The sequence below is a fragment of the Leptopilina boulardi genome, unplaced genomic scaffold (assembly GCF_019393585.1).
Source record: "Leptopilina boulardi isolate dan_hultmark-lab unplaced genomic scaffold, ZJU_Lbou_2.1 LbouV2_172, whole genome shotgun sequence".
NCBI classification, from domain to species: domain Eukaryota; kingdom Metazoa; phylum Arthropoda; class Insecta; order Hymenoptera; family Figitidae; genus Leptopilina; species Leptopilina boulardi.
This window is the reverse complement of record NW_026137721.1, coordinates 694,624-717,605: the sequence shown is the minus strand read 5'-3', so window position 1 is coordinate 717,605 and position 22,982 is coordinate 694,624. Positions and strand designations below refer to the sequence as shown.

At 24.5% G+C, this 22,982-nt stretch overlaps 3 protein-coding genes across 3 annotated transcripts; 1 reads left to right on the top strand and 2 right to left on the bottom strand.

Moving 5' to 3' along the window:
• The first annotated feature begins 308 nt into the window (after positions 1-308).
• Positions 309-8,115, top strand: LOC127277657 (proliferation-associated protein 2G4). The gene is made up of 7 exons (XM_051298962.1): positions 309-454; positions 1,243-1,477; positions 2,973-3,135; positions 3,246-3,425; positions 3,559-3,807; positions 3,914-4,060; positions 5,978-8,115. The coding sequence occupies exons 1-7, from the start codon at positions 370-372 to the stop codon at positions 6,128-6,130; spliced, it is 1,212 nt and encodes a 403-aa protein (XP_051154919.1). The 5' UTR covers positions 309-369; the 3' UTR covers positions 6,131-8,115.
• Positions 7,941-13,746, bottom strand: LOC127277658 (matrilin-3-like). Its single transcript, XM_051298963.1, has 8 exons — positions 13,577-13,746; positions 13,190-13,302; positions 12,876-12,963; positions 12,172-12,299; positions 11,550-11,640; positions 11,310-11,422; positions 10,974-11,064; positions 7,941-10,282 (listed from the first exon to the last, which is right to left on the bottom strand). Exons 1-8 carry the CDS (start codon positions 13,623-13,625, stop codon positions 10,251-10,253), a joined length of 705 nt encoding a protein of 234 aa, XP_051154920.1. The 5' UTR covers positions 13,626-13,746; the 3' UTR covers positions 7,941-10,250.
• Positions 13,747-14,604: 858 nt separating this feature from the next.
• LOC127277656 (NEDD8-activating enzyme E1 catalytic subunit) lies at positions 14,605-22,319 on the bottom strand. Its single transcript, XM_051298961.1, has 4 exons — positions 21,919-22,319; positions 21,003-21,363; positions 15,269-15,598; positions 14,605-15,185 (listed from the first exon to the last, which is right to left on the bottom strand). Exons 1-4 carry the CDS (start codon positions 22,164-22,166, stop codon positions 14,802-14,804), a joined length of 1,323 nt encoding a protein of 440 aa, XP_051154918.1. The 5' UTR covers positions 22,167-22,319; the 3' UTR covers positions 14,605-14,801.
• Between the last annotated feature and the right edge of the window lie 663 nt (positions 22,320-22,982).

The window sequence follows — 22,982 nt, the reverse complement described above, 5'->3', positions numbered from 1 at the left end:
TTAAATTTAAAATAGTTTAATGTACATTATTAAATTAAAAAAATAAAGTAAAACAAAAAATTTTATGTTTAAATCCCACCCAAAAAAATTTAAGGTTATGTTATACTGCATTAGATTTCAAAAACTATCTATACGACAAAATTATAAAACTATTAAAAAAAAGTGTACATAAATAATATTTTAAAAACCATATGGATTTTTTTTCGATTAACAAAAAAAAAATAAATATATTATTCCCGCGCATGAAATTAATTTTACGCGCGCAAAATTTGTCAGCGCTATCTGCACAGTTTTTCAATGAATTAAAATCTATGATGATCACGTGATTTTTGGTGTACACACAAATGCGTTCAGTTGTGTGCTGAAGAAATGGCGGACAAGGACGATAATGAGAAGACCATCGCCGAAGACTTGGTTGTCACCAAGTATAAAATGGCCGGCGAGCTTGTAAACCGTAAGAAAACGCCTTATCGTTTACTAGATATGTGAAAATATCCAAAACAAACCTTTTATGATCATCTATCATTCCATTATCCTTGTGTTTTCCATGTGGCCATATGGGATCTTATAACCCGCCAATGCCGGGGCCCTCCTACCATGTGGGCTGGCGTGCTTTTTTCCATATATTAAAAATTCATTTCATTTTATTGATAAAAATTCATTTCATTAAAATTCATAAGAATTTTGCAATTTTATAACAAATATTTTTTTCTTTATTGTCGATTGTTGTACCGGTTTTTTTTCGATTTTTACATTTTTTTGTGCGCAGGCTTGCCTTTTATATATATATATATATATTTATGGACATCTCTGCATAGTTCTCTTCAATTTTTATCTTTTCGCATTGAAAGAAAGAAAGAGAGAAAAAATAGAATATTATATTTTTATACTAATTTTTTTTTTTTCGTCAGATGTATGAGAATTTTTTTTTTTTTTTTGGTTATGTTTGCCTCTAGATTTTTAATTATTCACATTTATCAATTTTTCCTTTTGAGAAAAGAATTTTTGTAAAAAAAAAAAATTGACTAATTTTCAAATTAGGTATTTTTTTTCTGAAAATTATCAAATAAATGGAGATAATATTTGACCTAAATTGGGGGGAGAAAAAAAAATGAGAAACAAATGAAATTATAAAAATTACACAGTAGTTATTTTTGTATTAATGTTTCTTATTGTAAAAAGTATAGTTATATCTAGTCGAGAAGTAAAAAATTGATAAATTTAATTTGCTTTTTAATTCAGGTGCTCTGAAGCAAGTTTTGGAAAAATGCGTAGCTGGTGCATCGGTGAGAGAAGTTTGCGAATATGGCGATAAATTACTCTTTGACGAGACGAGTAAAGTATTTAAAAAGGAAAAAGATTTAAAGAAGGGAATTGCATTTCCAACGTGTATATCGGTGAATAACTGTATATGCCATTTTTCTCCAATTGCCAGCGAACCGGATCTTATTCTCAAAGAGGAGGATATGGTTAAAGTGTAAGTTTTCATTCATTGGAAAAATTTTCTTAATTTTTTACAATTTTTTTTTTTTTTTGAGAAATTAAAATTAAAACAATGATTAGGATATTACCTATTTATCCTTTTCACCTGTTGAAAATTTTGTTACCTATTTCACATATTTTAATAATTTTTTACCTTTTTCACATTTTTTTTTTTAATTTTTCTTATGTTTCGACTAACTTGTTATCTTTTTCACCATTTCTTATAATTTAATTAATTTATGGATGTAATATTTCAAAAATAATTGAATTTACAGTAAAAGAAACATTGATTTAAGCTCCGATATGTAAAAAAATAATTTATAAGTATAAAAAGAATTTTTTTTTTAACATTCTTAAAATTATACATATTTATTTAAAAGACACAAAATTATAGATTTTCATATTTTCTATAAATATCTCAATTGATCCAAGTTTCAATTTATCGAAAATTTATTATCGATTATAAAAATTATTTAGGCCAAATTTCAATAAATCTAAATTTAAATTGAAGCATTTTTTTTTTATTAATATTGTAATCAATCTTAATTCAATTTATTCTAATTTCAATCAATTCAATTTATTTAAATTAGTATCTTTGCAAATTTAAATTCAATTTTATTTTGTTTTCTATTTTTTAATCCGATCAAAATTTCAAATTTATTTGAATTTCCAGTGATATAAATTTCAATTAATTCAAAAAAATTTTTCAAATTTTAATTGATTTAAGTTTCAATTTATCGAAAATTCAAAATTTACACAATTTTTTTTAAACTATAAATGCTTCAATCATTAATGAAAATTATGTTAATTTGTTTTAACTATCAGTTTTTTTTATCATCTTTTTGTCACTAAGTAAATAATTAAATTCTTTTTTTTTTACCAATTTTAATTGATACAATTTTTAATTTAATTTTTTGAATTTAAATTTCAAATTATCCAACTTTCAATCAATTCTATTTTTTTATCAAAACAAATTAATTATGTAATTAAAATTTGAATTGAATGCATATTCAAACTATCGAAATTTAAAATTCACAAAATTTCAATCTATTTAAGTTTCAAATTATCCGAATTTTAATTTATTCAAATTTTAATAGATTTCAGTTTCAAATTATCCGTATTTCAATTTATTCAAATTTTAATTGATTTGTGTTTCAATTTATCCAAATTTTTGATTGATTTAAGTTTCAAATTATCCATATTTTAATTTCTTCAAATTTTAATTAATTTAAGTTTCAAATTTAACAAATTTCAATTTATTCAAATTTTACTTGATTTAAGTTTAAAAAATTTACCTGGAAATTTTAAATTAATAATTTTTCAATTGTTGATAAAAAATTAATTTAATTGGTTTTAACTATCACCTTTTTGCCCTCTATTTTCAGTAAATCTTTCCCGTAACCTTTTCATCGTATTTTTAAGAAAAAAAGTAACTTTTATGCCATGTCAAAAGTTAATGATTTTTTTTTTTCCCTCCGTTTTTATTGTAGTGATCTTGGAGCACATATTGATGGTTTTATCGCGGTAGTTGCACATACATTCGTAATTGGCTCCTCAGCTGAAAAAAAGGTCACTGGACGAAAAGCTGACGTCATTTTGGCTGCACATTATGCTTCTCAAGCTGCATTGAGGCTTCTTAAGCCCGGCACTGAGGTAAAATTCTATTTTATCGATTAAATTTCCTTTTTTTCAAAATAAACGAAAACATTCGTACGAATAGTTTTAATTTATTGTTATTTGTTCTCTTTTCAATATATATATAGACGTACACGATAACAGGAACGGTGGAAAAAATTTGCGAAGCTTACAAATGTAAACCCATTGAAGGTATGTTGAGCCATCAATTGAAGCAGTTTAAAATTGACGGCGAGAAGACAATTATTCAAAATCCAAATGACGCGCAAAAAAAGGAACACGAAAAATACACTCTTGAAACGCACGAGGTAATTTGTTTATTATGTTAAAATATATTTTTTTGTTTGTGAAATCAATTATTCGGTTTTGTATTTCTATTCTTATATCAATAAATATATATTTTTTTAAAATAAAATATTTTTATATTTTTTGTTTTTTTAGGTTTATGCTATGGACGTATTGGTGAGTACTGGCGATGGCGTTGGACGGGAACAAGATACACGCGTGACTATTTACAAGAAAACTGAGGAAACGTATCAATTAAAATTGAAAGCATCTCGCATGTTCTATTCAGAAGTGACTCATAAACATGGTCTTATGCCATTTAATCTTCGTACTTTTGAGGATGAAAAGAAGGCAAAAATGGCGGTTGTTGAATGTGTCAATCACAGACTCATCGAGCCTTTCCAGGTTAATTATCTTATTCCTCTCATGCTTTTTTTAAAAAAGGAATTTTAAGAATTTTTTTTTTTTAATAATCATTTAATTTTTTTTTTTTTTTTTGTGGTAAAATCAGGTTTTGTATGAGAAGCCGACCGAATTTGCAGCGCAATTCAAATTTACAGTACTTTTAATGCCGAATGGACCCCATAAAATTACTGGATCTCCAATCGATCTCGACTGTTATCAATCGGAATGCGTTGTCGAGGATCCCGAATTGAAGGTATTTATCATTTTTTTATATTTGAAAATAAATAAAAATTTAATTTTTCTATTTTTTTTTTTTTTTTGATTTTTTAATATTTTATTATACAAATATTTTTTTATTGCAAAATTTGAATGAATTATAAATTATTTTTATTGTTAATTGTTTTGTATAAGTTTTAAAAGGAGAGACATTTTTTTTTTTTTTTTTTTTTGCAAAAAAATACACACTGATAAATTGTATTATGACTGATACATTTTTGTGAAGCGTTATTGTACAACTTTGAAATCTTATCTTGCATATATGGATATGAGAGATGAGTAAGCGCATTGACCAAGTTTTTATCACTCACAGTTATTTATCACAAAGGTTATTACTTACCTTTGTGTAAGAAAACTTAGTAATTTTTTTGTTTCCTTGAACTTTTCTTGATAAACAAATCGTTTAAAAATTAATATTATACTTTATTATCGAACAAATTTTCATAATTTTAAAAAAATCAGTTTTCTTAAATTACGAGTGAAACATAATTTTACAATTTAAATGATGTGTTATCGTTATTTTTTGCCTTCAAAGTGACTCGATAATTATTTAAAAATAAATTTTTTTCATGAAAGAATTAAAAAATATTTTTTATAAATGTGTATACTTTAATTGAAAACAAAACTTCTTAAATTCAAAAAACATTTTTATATAAATAATTTATTACAATTTTATTTTTTTTAAAATTAATTTAAGTGGTTATGTGACAAATGTAATTTTTTGGAATTTCTTGAAATAACACAAAATATGGATTTATCAATTTTTGAAAACTTACTCCTCAAACAAAAAATAGAGTTCAACTCCATATTTTTGGATTTTTAAAGTAAATAACAATTTTATGACTTTAAATATGTCTTAATAAAATTCTAAACAAATTGATTTTTAATATTTTGAACTATTAAACCTAAAATTTAACAATTTCAATAAGAAATATTTAATTTTTATTCAAATGCAATTTTTAATTATTTAATGTGTTACAAATAAAATTGCTTACAATTTTATTGAAAAACTGTTTAATTGAAAAATTTTTTTTTTCAATGTTGGTTTTGATTCTTTAAAAAAATAATTTCAAACTAATTTTTACAATTTTCAAGGCAAAATTTGCAATTTTAAACGATTTCAAAATCGTTTACAAAATAAATTAATTATATAAATTTTAGATATTAAAAAAGAATTTAATTTATAAATAGAATTAAATTAGTATGAAATAGTATGAATTAATTAGTAATTAAAGTAATTAGTATTAAAGTATGAATTAATATTTAAGTTTACAAAAAAATGGTTTGTTTTTAATTTCAAAAAAATAAATTAATTATTGTTTATTATATTTAAAAATTTTAATTCATGTTCAAAATAAATTTTTTCTTTTGTTTATAAGAAAATTGACGTCGGTGAAGTTCACACAACGTTTATGAACAACGATTGAAAAAAAAAAATATTTTTCACTCAAAAATAATAACTAATTTATTGTCTACAATTTTTTTTTTTTCAAAAATTATTCATCAAGAAACGTTGCAAAAAATTTTTTAAATAAAAAATAATAATTTAGCATAGAAAAATATTTTTTCCTTACAATCGTTGATCATAAACATTGTGAACTTCACCGACGTGAAAATTGGAAAAAGTATCTATTGTGTATTTTAATTATTTCAAAAAATTAAATATTAAATTTAAAACAAAATTGAATCTCGAAACATTACAATCGTTTTTCAACTTTTTTAAGAGTTCTTCAAATTTCAAATATACTAAAAATTGTGTTTTCCATATTTTATTAATTGATAGTTTTGAAAATTGTGAATTAATTATAAATTAATTATTTAAAAGTTTTAATTGTAGATAAAAAAAAAATTTAGTTTAATTTCTAATAAAGAATGAATGATTTTTTTTGTATAGTCGTTGTTGCAATCATCGGCAAATCCAAAATCCGCTAAGAAGAAGAAAAAGAAGGCGGAAAAGGCAGTGGGAGAGAGCAGGGAAGCTGTCAATAATCCTCCTGTGATTGAGAATAATGCAATGGAGTCAATGGAAGTTGACGCTAAGGCCTAACACAATATTGTCTAGCTAAAGCAATGCAGAAATAAGAGAGTGATGCAGGATGCCTTCGCGGAAGTTCGCGCACCTTCTTCGTCCCTCCTCCTTCTCAGAAAATAAAGTCACTTTGGATAATTGAAAAAAAAAAAATGGAAAAAGTGATTTTCCCTATAAGAAAGTTATATTCCGTCGAATCTGCGAATATTCCGATCATCTCTGCGATTGAAAAAAAAAAAAGAAGAAGCCACTTGTGTCTGGTATTGTGTGTACTTGTGTTCGCAGAAGTATTGAGTCTTTTCTCTCTACTCGATTTAATCAAATCCTTTTTTTCTATGCATCATTTTTTTTTTTACATACTTGAATATTATTTCTCAATTATTTTCTTTTTTTCATTTTAAAGATGAAACAAAAAAAACTCCACTGCCAAGCGAAATCAATTTTGACGGGAAAAGAATGTACTTTTGATGAAAAATAAGAAAAGAAAAATACATATCCTTCTTGCACTTTGTGCTTTTTGAAGGGTATAATTATTATTATTATTATTATTATTATTAATAATATCCGCCTTCCGCTTTGGTATGTTAATATTTGATAATTCACTCGTTTTTTGAGAGTTGAATAAAAAATTGTTTTCGTTTCATCCTTAGAAATGTACCCTTCGAAAAAATTCTCGCTCATTCGTATTTGCAACAATTATTATTTTTTTTTTATTATTTAAAAAAAAAAATCTTCAGGTTGGGAAAAATCTGCCATTTTCTCTTTTTTTTTGTATAGAAATTTAGAGAGATTAAAAGAAACAAGTTTTTTGTGCAAATAACATTTTTTTGCACAAAAGATAAATATTTACGAGAAAAAAAATTTTTTTTTTTTTGTACACAAATGAAATTTTCTATTGCATTAGAAAAAAAAATTGTTTTTAAATTGCATGCGATTAGATAAAAAAAATTTTCGAAGGGTTTTTGAGGGGAAAGGAGCCAATCGAACTTTCTAGAAAGAAAAATGTTTTTGAAAACATTAAAAAGAGAAAATAAAATCTCGCTTAACTCCCTTTCCTTCTTAGATATAAATCGTTGAATGATTTTTTAAAGAATTTTTGGTAATAAACATTTGCATATACGAAAAAAAAAATATAAAAACAAAAAAAAAACAAGAAAAGAAAATAAGTCATCTTTGCTTCCATTCATAACCATGGAAAGTGAGGCAAGCTATAGAAAAAAGAAAAAAAAAAACTGAATTAACTAATTTTTAAATTAAACTTTTAATATTCTTTCTGTCATTTGTTTTGTAATTTTGTTTTTATTCCTATTGGGAATAAATTGCTGGACAGATTTATTAGAAAATAAAAAAAGTATAGCGAAAAAAAAAATTCGCTAAAAATAATTGCTAAATTCATTGAAAAAATTTAGAAATACCTATACTGTTGTAAAAATTCTGTTTTTTAATGGAATTTTGTGGCATAATAAATTTAAGTTTCGATTTTACAAATCGAATTAAAAACATAAATTTTTGATAAATAGAATTTTTTAAAAAAATAGTAAAATTCTAATAAAATGAAATTTTAGAGGTGAAAAAAAGACAAACAGAAATTCTAGTGAAAATACAAAAAAAAAATACTTTTTGAATAATGTAAACTTTCTTTTGAGGAAGTAGAAAAAAATCTAATTTAGAAGAAATTTTTGGAAAAATTGTTACATGAGAAGAAAAATTTGATGATAAAAAAAAGAAATGTCTGTGAAAATAATTCGACGGTCCTTTTGAAATTTTTGAGGACGTTTTACTGCGTAACACTTGACACGCTGTCCAGTACACTTATAGGAATGTGAAGAAAACAAAAAAAAAAAAAAAAAAAAAAGTGAAATTATAAAATTCGTTTCAATTAATTAATTAATTACAGTAAAACGTGCATTTTATTATGTATCACTCATCGATAATGCGTTTGCTGCGGTCCATGATCTCTGATTGGAGCGAGGATGAAAAAAATACAGAAATATAGAACAATATCTCACCAGGAGTCTATTCATTTTTCTCAGTCCATTTTACATTTGGGGCGAAATTCCTGAAGTGATCCAATTGCCAAAATGTGAGCATTGCATTTTTTGAAAAATCATAACTATTGTATAAAAGGGATGAAAAAAATGTTGACCTATATGATTTCGAAAGATTTTTTCCTACTCTTTCGAATGGTGCAAAATTTTTTTTTAAATATTCAAAATTTACCCCTTTTTTTGAAAATCAAAAATATTTTTCACTGTTTTTTAATAAAGGACAATTTTTATTTCTTTTTTTTACCCCTTAATATGAAGCTTTAAATATATGCTTTTAATAAACAAATTAAATAAATTTTTTTTTGTTTTCGAAATATTAATTAATGTAAATAAATTAATTAAAAAACGATCAAATTTTTTTTCACTCTGTTATACAATAGTTATGATTTTTTAAAAAATCCACTGTTCATATTTCACTAAAATTTTAATCCTCCCCCCCTTCTACAGTTTTTGATAAAAATTAATAATAACACAGGCACACAAAAAGTAAAAAGTGGTTTGGCCGAGACACTTCACTAGTCTATTTCCATGTATTTTTTTCCGCTGAATCCAAATCCGAAGTGAGAATTGCCAGATTGATTTTTATTTTTGAGATAAACTCAAAAAACTGCTCAGAAAGAAAAATAAAATCAAAAAGTTAAAAAAATTTTGAATGTCACTGCGATAGTGTAATTCAATGTATTTTTTACCACTGAATCCGAATCCAAAGTCAGAATTGTTAGATTCGCTCAAAGTTTTGAGATAATTGCAAAAAACTCAAAAAATTTTAAATCAGTTTTTTGGAATTTGAGCCAATCTGACAATTCTGACTTCGTATTCGGATTCAGCAGGAAAAAATACAAAGAAATAAACTGACGTAGTGTTTCGGCAAAAAAAATTATCTGTGCCCTTAATTCAGGATTTTTATCAGTTTTTGTCGATTAGCTCAAAGAAATTTTTTTTTCCCGAAACACAACGATACTGCATTTTCATGTATTTTTTCACGCTGAATCCTAATTCGAAATCAGAATTATCAAATTGGCTCAATTTTTGAAGATAATTCCAAAAAACTGATTTTGAGTTTTTTTTGCAATTATCTCAAAAATTTGAGCGAATCTAACAAATTCTGACTTTTGATTCGGATTCAGCGGCAAAAAATACATGAAATTACACTATCGCAGTGACATTCAAATTCAACTTTTTTGATTTTATTTTTCTTCCTGATCAGTTTTTTGAGTTTATTTCAAAAATAAAAACTAATTTGACAATTCTGATTTCGGATTCGGATTCGAATTCAGCGGGAAGAAATACATTGAAATAGACTGCAAACTGCAATTTAGTACACATACGTATTTTCACGTGTAGATTACAGGAAAAATATAGCGAGACAGATTGGATTTGATGGCTACGAGCTAGAAAGGAAAGAAATCGGTTTTTTTCGAAAAAATTGCAAAAAATGGCCCTGCCCTCCCCCCCTTAACACATTGAGTGAAGGTATCAAAAATAAAATTTATACAAAGTAGATATTTAAATGTGTTTTTTATTTATATATCTTTATTTATTTATATAAAAAAAAATTTATTATTGATCACTTCAGAAATTTTGCCTCACTTATTTATTTATTTATTTATTGTTTATATTAATTGATTATTGTGTAAAAAGATCAAAAACATTAGGTGAAAATTTATTTTTAAACTTATCTATCAAATAGGGAAATTTATCATTATTTCAATTATAATTTCTTCGAAATTTTTTTTTTTGAAAATACTTTATTGTGAGTATAATCTGACGTGGAATTCATTGCTAAAAACGAATATCATTTGATTTTAGCAATTTATTAAGTTTTCATGAACATATTTACGTTTTTTTGAAATGTGTATTGGTGGGGTGAGGTGGCGAGTTAAAAATTAAACATTCTATGCATTTTGTTAAAAATTTTATTATTAAAACTACTTACTACTACTTACTACCTTCTTTACTATTTCCTACATAATTTTTTTAACTGCGATTATTTCAGCATAATATATTGGATATCTTCTTCTTAAGCATTGCTGAGGTAAAATACAATGTATTTTTATTTTAGTATTGCAAGAAATTGAAATTGAATTTATTTATTTATTGTAGTCCAAAAAAGGATTGAAACCTGAAAAATGGAAATTTAATTATATTTAATTACTGTTTAATAATGATTATTTTTATATTATATAATATGGATATTGATAATTGTTTGGCTCTTAAGCTTGCTCTTGGGGTACTGTAATTAAAATTAAATTTCATTTTATAAATATCTATAAAGCCACACAAAAAAAAAGTTTTGATCTGGGGATCTGACTATGCCTACTTTATGTTTTTTTGGTCGCTGAATCCGAATTCGAGGTCCGTTTTACCCCATCAGATCAGGATTTTGAGATAATCTCAAAAAACCAATATGGCGGACACTTTTTCGAAAAATTCATCGGAATCGCCTGAAACTCGTTACTCGGGTGTTTTCGGAGTCGCTGATTACGAATTTGAAGTCAGTTTTCAAAAATTTAAGATGGCATCTTAACAAATTCCTCAAGTGTATCTGCCATGACGGCATTTTTCGAAAAACCCCCAAATAAAGAGTTTCAGACAAATCCGATGAATTTTTCGAAAAAGTGTCCGCCATATTGGGTTTTTGAGGTTATCTCAAAATCCTGATCTGATGGGGTAAAACGGACCTAGAATTCGGATTCAGCGACCCAAAAAACATTCAGTAGGCATAGTCAGACCCTCAGATCAAAATTTTTTTTTTGTGTGACTGTGTAATTATTTATATTTATTATGTTTTTTACTTATATTTTGTAATTTACCATATCTTGGGCATTGATGAGGTAAAATACATATATTGTACTCAAGGTCCCTTACATATCCTTCTAGGCATACACAGCCACGATGACATGCCTGTAATTAAATTCAAATGTAAGGTTTAAACATAATTTTCAAAAAAAAAAAAAAAAAAAAAAAAAAAAAAATTAAATCCATTAAAGTACAATGTATTTTAGTATTGCAAGAAAATGAAATGAAATTTATTTATTTTTTGAAATACATCCCCGTAGTCCAAAAGAGGACTGAAATTTGAAAAATGGAAATTTAATTATATTTAATTACTGTTCAATAATGATTATTTTTATATTTAAAGAATTTACCATGTCATTGATACACATCGAATTATCTAACTTGTCACATGTTCTGTGACAATCACTTGAATATCCACACTCTACAAAAATTGCATTGGGTCCACAATTTGGCTGTTGGGGTACTGTAATTAAAATTGAATTTTATTTTAAATATTTATACAATTAAAAGAAAGGAAATTTTTTTTTTTTAGATGCAAATAAGTAATTATTTATATTTATTATGTTTTTTACTTATATTTTGTAATTTACCTGTTCTTGGGCATTGATGAGGTAAAACACATCTGTCGGACTCAAGGTCCCTTACATATCCTGCTATGCATTCACAGCCAGGATGACACATCTGTAAATAAAATCAAATGTAAAGTTTAAACATAATTTTCAAAAAAAAAAAAATTAAATCCATTAAAGTACAATATATTTTAGTATTGCAAGAAATTGAAATTGAATTTATTTATTTATTGAAATACATCCCCGTAGTCCAAAAGAGGACTGAAATTTGAAAAATGGAAATTTAATTACACTAGAGTCTCCGAAGAGAGGACAGAAAGAGTCTTGGACCTCTCTACGGAATTCGTCCTTGACGCCGAAAATTGTAAACACTCCAGGGCCGTATATCGTATCACAGAGATGTGTTTTTTTTAACAGAATACATTCTGTTACGTATGTAAAACACTACGCGAGAAAGGTACACTAAAAACAAACGCTCCTGAGTTCACGTTCCTCTTTCTGATCCCGCCCATCTCTTCCCCTCTCACTCCTTACCGCGCCGCGTCACTACTTAGTCCTCTCTTCAGAAGTCCTCTCTTGGGAGACTCCAGTGTATATTGAATTACTGTTCAATATTGATTTTTTTTATATTTAAAGAATTTACCTTGTCACTCACACATATCCGATTATTATTCATATTGAGACATGTTTTGTGACAAGCACTTGAATGTCCACACTTATTAAAAATTGCATTGGGTCCACATTGATATTGATGGATTGGCTGTTGGGGTACTGTAATTAAAATTAAATTTCATTTTAAATATCTATACAGCCACAAAAAAAAAAGTTTTGATCTGGGGGTCTGACTATGCCTACTTTATGTTTTTTGGGTCGCTGAATACGAATTCGAGGTCCGTTTTACCCCATCAGATCAGGATTTTGAGATAATCTCAAAAAACCAATATGGCGGACACTTTTTCGAAAAATTCATCGGAATCGCCTGAAACTCGTTACTCGGGTGTTTTCGGAGTCGCTGATTACGAATTTGAAGTCAGTTTTCAAAAATTTAAGATGGCATCTTAACAAATTCCTCAAGTGTATCTGCCATGACGGCATTTTTCGAAAAACCCCCAAATAAAGAGTTTCAGACAAATCCGATGAATTTTTCGAAAAAGTGTCCGCCATATTGGGTTTTTGAGGTTATCTCAAAATCCTGATCTGATGGGGTAAAACGGACCTAGAATTCGGATTTAGCGACCAAAAAAACATACAGTAGGCATAGTCAGACCCTCAGACCAAAATTTTTTTTTGTGTGGCTGTGTAATTATTTATATTTATTATGTTTTTTAGTTATATTTTGTAATTTACCATATGGGCATTGATGAGGTAAAACACATCTGTTGGACTCAAGGTCCCTTACATATCCTTCTATGCATTCACAGGTAACATGACACATCTGTAAATAAAATCAAATGTGAGATTTAAACATAATTAAAAAAAAAATAATTAAATTCATTAAAGTACAATGTATTTTAGTATTGCTATAGAAATTGAAATTGAGTTTATTTATTTTCTGAAATACATGCCCGTAGTCCAAAAGAGGACTGAAATTTGAAAAATGGAAATTTAATTATATTTAATTACTGTTCAATAATGATTATTTTTATATTTAAAGAATTTACCATGTCATTGATACACATCGAATTATCTAACTTGTCACATGTTCTGTGACAATCACTTGAATATCCACACTCTTTAAAAATTGCATTGGGTCCACAATTGTACTTACTGGAATCTATAATTAAAATTAAATTTCATTTTAAATATCTATACAATTTAAAAAAAACAAAATATTTTTTTCTTTTACATTTCTCACTTATAATTATTTAAATTATTTCTTCTTCTACTAATAGATAGAAACGATATTTCAAAGAAAATTTATTTATCAGCAAAAGATAGTTTAATAAATTATTTAATGAAAAAAAATTGTATTATATACATATTAAAAAAAAAATTTAACAATTTTTTATGAATATAAAAATAATCATAGTGTAACAAAAAATACTTACGAACTGCAGCAATGGCCAAAAGTAATGAAAGAGTAAAGATTGGAGACATATTGATGAAGACTTGTAAATGTTGAAATACAATTGTTGTCACTAATTAAATGTTTGCAAAATGATTTTTCTTTGTCAAGTATTCTAAGCGACAGTTAAATTTAGACTGTTAGGAAGATACTTTCAAAAATCGAATTTATAGTGTCGAACATTCAAAAAGTTGGAGAAATAAAAAATGATTATATTAAAATATAAAATATTTTAATTTGAAATTATTTATTATTTATTTATTTATTATTATTATTATTATTTATTATTTTATTTGAAATAATTTTAATACAAGTGAAATAAGTATTTATTTTTGTAAATACTTATTTCATTTATTTATATAGTCACGTAAGTGACAAAAATCACGTTTTGCATTAACGAAACTCTGAACACAACATAAATGTCAAAATTAATATCACATTACAATTAGAATTGTTTTTTAAAGTAATAATGACTTTCGAAGAAACTCTAACAGAGACATGGTAAATTGAAAAAACATTTTATTATCAGTTAATAATATAGAATATAAAAAATTTCCGGGCAATCTTTTGAAGGTTGCAAACTTTTTTCAGGATAATCAAAAAAAAAATTGGAGATTTTGTGAGATATTTTTTTATTAACATAATTTATTGGCTATTAAAATTTATCGAAGATATTTTGCTTGGTTTCTGAAATATTAGATTTAAAAATATTTTTTACATCTTTCACTATTCTCATAAAAGAACAGAGAGATGTGAAATTGTTTTCTTAATTTCAAGTCTTAGTACTTAAAAAAAAAATTCCAATTGCAATTTTTACTTATTAAACAAATTTCCCAATAAATATAATGAAATTATTTAATAATTCATGTAATTTAATTAAACGCTTCTTAAAATATTCACGTTCTCTTTTATTTTTATTGTTATTCGTAACATTATTTTATATAAATAAAAGTTTTCGACATTTTTGAAAAAATGAACATTAGAGGATTACTTCAGAAATTTTGCCTCATATTTAAATATTAATTTTATTTAATTTTTTTTTTAAATTACTTTTTACACAATATTAGGTTATTAATATTTAAATTATTAATTTTACCATTATATTTAAATACTATTATTATCATCATTAATGTAAATTTTAATCTTAAAACTTAATTGTAATTCTTTTTCTTTTTTTTTACAAAATCTTAATGATAAATTATTAATCGCTAGGTCATTTCAATGTCGGTGGTGAAAAATTTTAATTTAAAAACAACTGTATTGGGAGTTGTAACATCGGCTACATATATTTCATCGCCTTCATTTAAACCCAATTCATTTAGGGTTTTTGATAAATTTTCTCGTGTCTTCTCCTCGATACTTGCAACTGTTTGCATATAGAGAGTTTTATTTTTTCCATTAATCATTGCCATTATGCCGGGATTTTTCATTTGTAAATCGGCACGTTCGCATAGAATTTCAATTAATTCTTTTAATTTTGTTTTTGGTGTTTTTACTTCGATTTCACGTGGTATTTGACTGCAGGCGACACAATCATTTTTTCTCTCCGCCTCATATGTGTATGTATAAATTCCGTCGATATTATTCAAAACCTGTTAATTTGATATATATATATTTTTTTAATTTTAACTAAAATAAATGATATACGTTAATAGATAAAAATGTGTATATTTACAATATAATTATTTATAGAAGCACTGCAACTAGTGGCAAGTTTAAAAACTTCAGTGGCGCAAGTCGCGGCAATTGATGCATTTGTCGAAGCAACTGCAGGAATAATATTTTTAACAACTCCCTGAACGAGTCTATATGTTAATCCACGAATACCAAATTGAGTTGCTCTCTCAGTTGATTTTTCATAAATCCAATTTATATGCTGTGGATCATCACCGTCAATGACGCACTCAAAGGGATTTTCCTTTGACCATAAAACAACTTTGACATATTCTATACAATGTTCCGGCAATCGTGGAGTATTTGCAATTGTACACAATGGATATGTGACCTTAAGAAAACAAATTTTACAATTTCTAATTAAATAAATTTTTAAGTTTTTTCAAAATGTTTTAAAAAGATTTTTCAACTTTCTCTTATTGAATATTAAAGTGAGGAACCAGTGAAATTTCAATCTATCAAAATTTAGACTAATAAAAATTGACATTGCTTAAGAGTTAACAATTTTATTTTTTTATATTTTTTCAGAACCTGAAATTATATTCCAATATGAAAAATTAAAAAAAGTAATTTTTAACTAGTTTACAATTTATTCCTATTTTTCAAAAATTTCATTCTTTTGAAAAAATTTGAAATTTTTCAAAATTCATACGATTGGTTATTCAGAATAGTGAAAAAAAACCGGTCCCTCCCCTTAACATACAAATTTCATGATAAAAAATTCAATTAATTGTTTTTGTCTAAAATTAATTTGTTACCAATTATTTTTATTTGACAAAATTTCATTACCTAGAATTTACATTAAAATGAATTTTTATTTCTTTGAATTATTATTAAACAGAAATTCAGTTAAACTGAATTTCTATATTACAGAAATGTTACTTAATTGAATTTACATTTTACAGACTTATTATTTCATCGAATTTGAATTTATCAAAATTATTATTTGCATGAGCTGAAAGTTCTGAACGTTCATATGAACGAAATATTTTTTTCAATCTATAAATTATTAAAAAATTATGCTGACCATGTAAAATAAAAAAGTAAATTAGACAATTATTAAATTAATAACTTCTTTTTTGATATTTTAAACAATATTTTGTAATAAAATTCGTACTTAAAGAAGTAGCAAAACAAATTTCGTTCATATGAACGTTAAAAACTTTTAGCTCATTTATTTGCTCGAATTTTCATTATAAACAGAAAAGTCATTTAATAGAATTTTTATTTTACAGTTAAAGAACATTTGAAAGAATTCTTTTCTAGATGAATTTTCATTTTCATTGAATTCTTAAAACGTTGAATTTTTATTTTACAGACCTCGGATCAACTTAAAAGCACAAAAAAAGTCGTTTTAGTCGATTTATATTTCAAAAAAAGTCGAAAAAGTCCATTTTTTTTATTTAAAAAAAAGTTTTATAGATTTTTAAATAAAAATTTTTTTTTTAAATAATAATAATTTTAAAATAGTTAAAGTTGAAATTTTTAGAAATAATTGTATTTCAAATAATTTTGTTAATTTTCAGACAATAATTAAATTTTACAGAATTGAAAATAATTTATCAACTAATTTTAGATACAATTTTTTAAAAGTAATTTAATTTTGAAAGATTTAAAATTGAAATTTTTGAAATTAATGAAAAAAAAATTCCTTTAAAAAATTGTTTGTTTTCAAGAAAATTACGAATTAATTGCTTGCTTTGGAATTGAGCAATACTTTCATCTTTAAATTCAATTGTTCACTTAGTATAATCATAAAAATATTTATAAATTATATTTATAAAATATATTATTATTATTATTATTATTAATTTTATTAATTAAAATATTATTAAAATTAAATTAAAATAAAATATTAAAATAAAACCTAAAAAAATAATATGTTTGATCAAAATTGAACAGATGGATAAAAATGTGAAGAATGAAATTCATAAAAACATTTCACCTTCATATCGTTTCTTTTTAACAATATCTTTTTTATTAATAGATTTTTTTCCGCATCTGCAAGGCATTTTCGATTTGTAAAAAGCAATGTTTTTAAATTTGTTAAGTTATGCATAATATTATTGACTCACCACTTTCTTTTGTTTTTCAATCAGGTTGCAATAAAGTAAATTTGAGGCTATTTTATTAATTTAATTTTTATTAAAAACTGATTTAAATACGCAATAAAAAAGGAAATCCTTCTACAGAAAATTCATTTACACATTTCTGTAGAAGGATTTCCTTTTTTATTGCGTATTTAAATCAGTTTTTAATAAAAATTAAATTAATAAAATAGCCTCAAGTTTACTTTATTGCAACCTGATTGAAAAACAAAAGAAAGTGGTGAGTCAATAATATTATACATAACTTAACAAATTTAAAAATATTGCGAAATATTTTTTCAATCTATAAATTATTAAAAATTATGAGGACAATGTAAAATAAAACAATAAATTAAACAATTATTAAATTAATAACTTCTTTTTAGATAATTAAAACAAATATTTTGTAATAAAATTAGTACTTAAAGAAGTTGCAAAAAAAGTTTCGTTCATTTGAACGTTCAAAACTTTTGTCTCATCGATATGAAGGTGAAATGTTTTTATGAATTTCATTCTTCACATTTTTATCCATCTGTTCAATTTTGATCAAAAATAATATTTTTTTAAGTTTTATTTTAATATTTTATTTTAATTTAATTTTAATAATATTTTAATTAATAAAATTAATAATAATAATAATAATAATATATATTTTCAATTTTAAACAATTTTAAAATCATTTTGTTATTAATTTTTAAATATTTTTATGATTATACTAAGTAAACAATTGAATTTAAAGATGAAAGTATTGCTCAATTCCAAAGCAAGCAATTAATTCGTAATTTTTTTGAAAACAAACAATTTTTTAAAGGAATTTTTTTTTCTATTCATTTCGTCGATTCCATAGAATGAAACTAATTTTACAGTTTTTCTTTAAACTGTATATTTTTTTTATAATTAATGCTTAAAGAAAATGTGCGCAGTTGATATAACCTCAAGGCACCACAGTTTTTTTTAATTTTGTCGTTAATATGTAGGGATTATTTCAACAAATTGTTGTTTATTTATTAAAACATACTAATATATCGAAACGGTTTTCTCAGTTTTTTTTAAATGACCTGCAAAATTTTTAAAAATGTTTTTTTTACTTCCTGTAAAAACAGTGAATTGCCGCTTGACCCCTTTTGTCATTCTACCCAAATATTATATATTATATATATTATAACTTTTTCATAACAATGGCGAAAAAAATAGCGTATGTGGCTCGCACGTAGCAATTTTTAGGTTCGGATGATTTCAATACTCGCTGTCTGTGCGACTTCGGTTCGACTTGGCTCGCCTTCGTCTCACCTACGTCGCACTAACGACAGCTCGTACTGAAAAATACATCCTCACCTAAAAAGTACTACTTTACGTGCTTGCCACATAATATACTATTAATTGCAAAATGTTTTCAGATAATTAAATTTTCGACGAATATTATAAAAATCATTAAAATTAATTGAAATTTTTGCAAGTGATTTTGAATTAAAAATTTTTGATAATTATCATTGCTGAGTTTTTTTTAAATTTCAAACAATTATTGAATTTTATAAATTTTTTTTATTCGACAAACAGTTTAAAATAATTGAATTTGTGATGAATTTCTTCAAAATTTTTAAAAATAATTAATTTCGTGATGAATGTTAGTTAAAAATTTGTTAAATAATTGAAATAAAAAAGATCTGCATTGTATACTAAAAGAAGACGCAATTCATTAAATATTTTGTAAAAAAAAAAATGTAAAAAAAAGTCGAAAAAGTCGCATTTTATTAAAATAAGTCGTATTTTTGAAAAAAAATCAGAAATAGTCGAAAAAGTCGTACCGTAAAATAAAAATTGAGCGTTTTATGAATTAAAAGTCAAATAAAAATTCGGCTAGACAATAATTCTTTCTATAAAAAAAAAAAAAAATTCTTTTAAATGACTATTCTGTCTAATGAAAAATTCGAGCAAATAATAATTCTGTTAAATTTAAATTCGATGAAATAAAAAGTTTCTAAAATGAAAATTTGTTTAATTAAAAATTCTGTAAAATAGAATTTCGGTTAAATGAAAAAATTCTGTTAAATTATTTTTAAAAAAAATCATTAATAAAAAATAATAAAAATTTATAAGATAAGTATCAAATGTTAATTATTCCAAAATTTCGAGTTTTATTTAAAAAATTATTAATTAAAAAAATTTTTGTCTTTTAATTTTTTAAATTAGGGTCAGCCGGGGTAAATCCGAACGCTAATTATTTCAGCTTAATTAAAATTTTTAAAAATAAGTTCGATATGAGAAATTTTACATAAATTTTAGCATAAATAAAGATAACAAGTATTGCAAAAAAGATTGAAAATCATAGATGACACTCTTTCAGTATTTTGTCTCGTATTTGAAGAAAAAGAAGCTAAAAATTCATTTTATTATTTATAATTGTTTGTTATGAATACTAGAACAGAAACTATTTTTGATTTTTGCCTTCTGTAAAATTTTATTAATAATATCAGACCGTTCGTATTTACCCAGGAAAATTGGAAAACCGGGGTAAATCCGAACGGTATTTTGAATAATTTTTTTTTACATCAGAGCCACACAAAATTGTTTTTATTTCATTACACTATTATTTTAACATTATAAAAGTACATAGAAAAAAGTTTTTCTTTCTATACGTATCCTCGTTAGTAATTAATAAGCAGAAACTTAATCTCTGTTCTCTCGAAGGAGTGTTTCAATTTTTTTGCCAAATGGTTTGTTGAAAAAAGTTTTTCAGGATCTTAATAAAATTTGGTATTCTACGATTTTTGGGGTCGCTAATTACCAATTTGAAGTCAGTTTTTCAAAATTCAAAATGGCGGACGAGAATTAAAAAATTCATTGGATTCGCTCGAAAATTGTTACTCGGGGGGTTTCAGGGTCGCTGATTACGAATTTTTGATCATTTTTAAAAATAAGTTTTAGGAAAGTCCGCCATTTTGAATTTGAAAAATTTGACTTTTATTTTTGTATTTACATTCAATCACTCCAAAATACTTTCTGTACCAAGTTTTGCAAAAATCCGTTATGATTTGATAAAGTTATTGAAGGTTTTAATTGTGTAATGCATTTTAATTTTTAACCTGTTTGATTTTTGTATTTATATATGATGCATTATTACATAATAGGTTTATTATCGTATTTTTTTTTTGAGTTTTTATATAAGTTTAACAATTGCAATACTTTAAATTTATTTTCCCTAAGATTTTTCTGAAATACAGTGGCGTTCGTATTTACCCCGGTATTTTAGGAAAGTTGCAAAGTATCGAGGTAAATACGAACGCTAAGTTTCCTGCGATTGTAATTTATCAAAAATTTTTGCTACCCCATAAAATTGTTCTATGGAAGTAAAGTAACAACTTCATGCACCAGAATACCGGAAGTATTTTTTTTTTAAAGAAAAAACTTATGTTATTGTTGAAACTTACTAAAAGCGTTCGGATTTACCCCGGTTGACCCTATATTATAATTTTGAAAATTAATTTTAAAAAATTTAATTAAAAAATCAAAATTTAACTAAAATTAAATTTTATAGGTAATTAAATTCTGTAAAATGAAAATTGGAATAAATTAATTTTTGAAGCTTATTCATTAGTTACAAAATATTGTAAAAAGAAAATAGAAAAACACATTTAATATGATATTTACTTGAGGTGGATAAAGATCCAAAGTACATTCAATGCATGCGGTAATTCCTGGCAATATCACACGAGCATTTCCTTTAAAACCCTCGGTGCCACCATCGACCAAAGGAATAACGCTACTTTGATCGAGTTCACCTTCATTGTAAACTAATAGTGAAATTAACATGCCATTAATCCAACGTCTCGCAACAATTGAATCTAAACCACAAACAACAATGTGAAACTGCCGATAAAATGAATCGTCTTTGTCCTGGATTTTACAAAAATGTGGTACAATATTGCAACCGTTAACACGTTCATTTACAAAACGTGCGGCAATCTCGGCCTTTGACGAGCCCAAATCTTTGTGACGAAATAAAAATTGCCTATATTTGGAAAAAAAAGGAACAACAAACTTTTTTTTAAAACACAAAAATAACATTTTTATATTTTAATAAATTTATCAACGATCAGGAAATAAATTTTTTGTTGTAAGACGAAAAATTATAAAATTTATTAGACTATCTAAAAATATGTTTTTTTTATAATTTTTTAATCTATAAAAATTGCAAATATCCTCCAAGACGAAAATTCATATTTTAATTATTTAAAAATTAAATTAAAATTATTATAAATAATTATTCTTTAAAAATTGTTGATCATAAACATTGTAAATAAATTAAAATTTTGATTTTTATTTTAGTCAATAATATTTGAATTGAACACTGAGTACAAAAGAAAAATAAATTATAAAAAAAAAACATTTTGAGGTTAGAAAATTTGTTCTTTTATTTTGTTTATTAGAAAGGGGAAATATAAAATAATGTACTAAAATAGTAAGAGAAATTATATTTATCCTTTTTTTTGAGATGACAAAACGTTAAATAATATTTTTGGGAATTTTTTAAATAAATGTGATCGAAAAAAATATAACATCATACCTGTTGAGGTTAGAAAGATCTATTGTATCCATATCAATGACATGAATTTGTCGAAAGCCCATTAAAGCTAAATTTTTTAATAATTCACAACCAAGTCCTCCAGCTCCAACAATCAATACTTTACAACTTTCCATTAAAAAAGGAAGAGTTTCTGAAGAAGGCTCAAAATCAGGCCGGCAAAATGGTCCAGATCGCTCTAAAACTTTTTGCAAATGACTCCATCGTCTACTTGTATGATCTGATCCCATTGTTATTTAGTCACGTTGATAAATATTCTTTAAATACACTTTTTACAGTTTTGTAGTTGGTAAATAACACTTTTTTTTTGTTTTAATAAAAAGAAAACAACAATTGTACAACCGTTTTAAAATCATATGAACATATGATCGAAATGTCAAAAGTTGATAACAGGAAATCGGAAATAAGTGGCGCTTTCTGGTGGCAGAAATTTTAAAAAATTGCAATTTTTTAAATTTACTTTTTAAACTTTTTTATAATTGAAATATATTTTCTAATATTTTACACATATATAGTGATTAGATTATTAATTATTAGTCTAAAATGTAATAAATTTTTGAAAATTCGTCAAAAATTATTATTTCATACACAAAAATGAAATTTAAAAAAAAAAACCAAGTTTAGTTTGAAAATTTATTTATTTAACATATATATTATCATTGAAGAATTACAGTGTTTTAAAAACAAATACAAAATAAATGAAAAATAATAATTTAACTATATATATAATTTATAAATAATCTACATTACTTTGTAATCTTCTTCAATTAATTACAAGTGAAATATTTTTCTCATTAGTCCTATATATTTATTGAATAGAAAATTACGATAACGTATTTATGTCTAATTTATAGAAATTCCTATATATTTTAATTGCTTTTGTTAATATGTAACAAAAAAATAAATTCATTATAATTAAATAGTATTTTCTAAATGAAAATAATGTAATTTTTTATATGCTCATATTCTTTGCACTAAACTTTTTTTTTCATAAAAAAAAGAAATAAAAATAATCAACGTTTTTAGAGTTAATGAAATAACGGTAA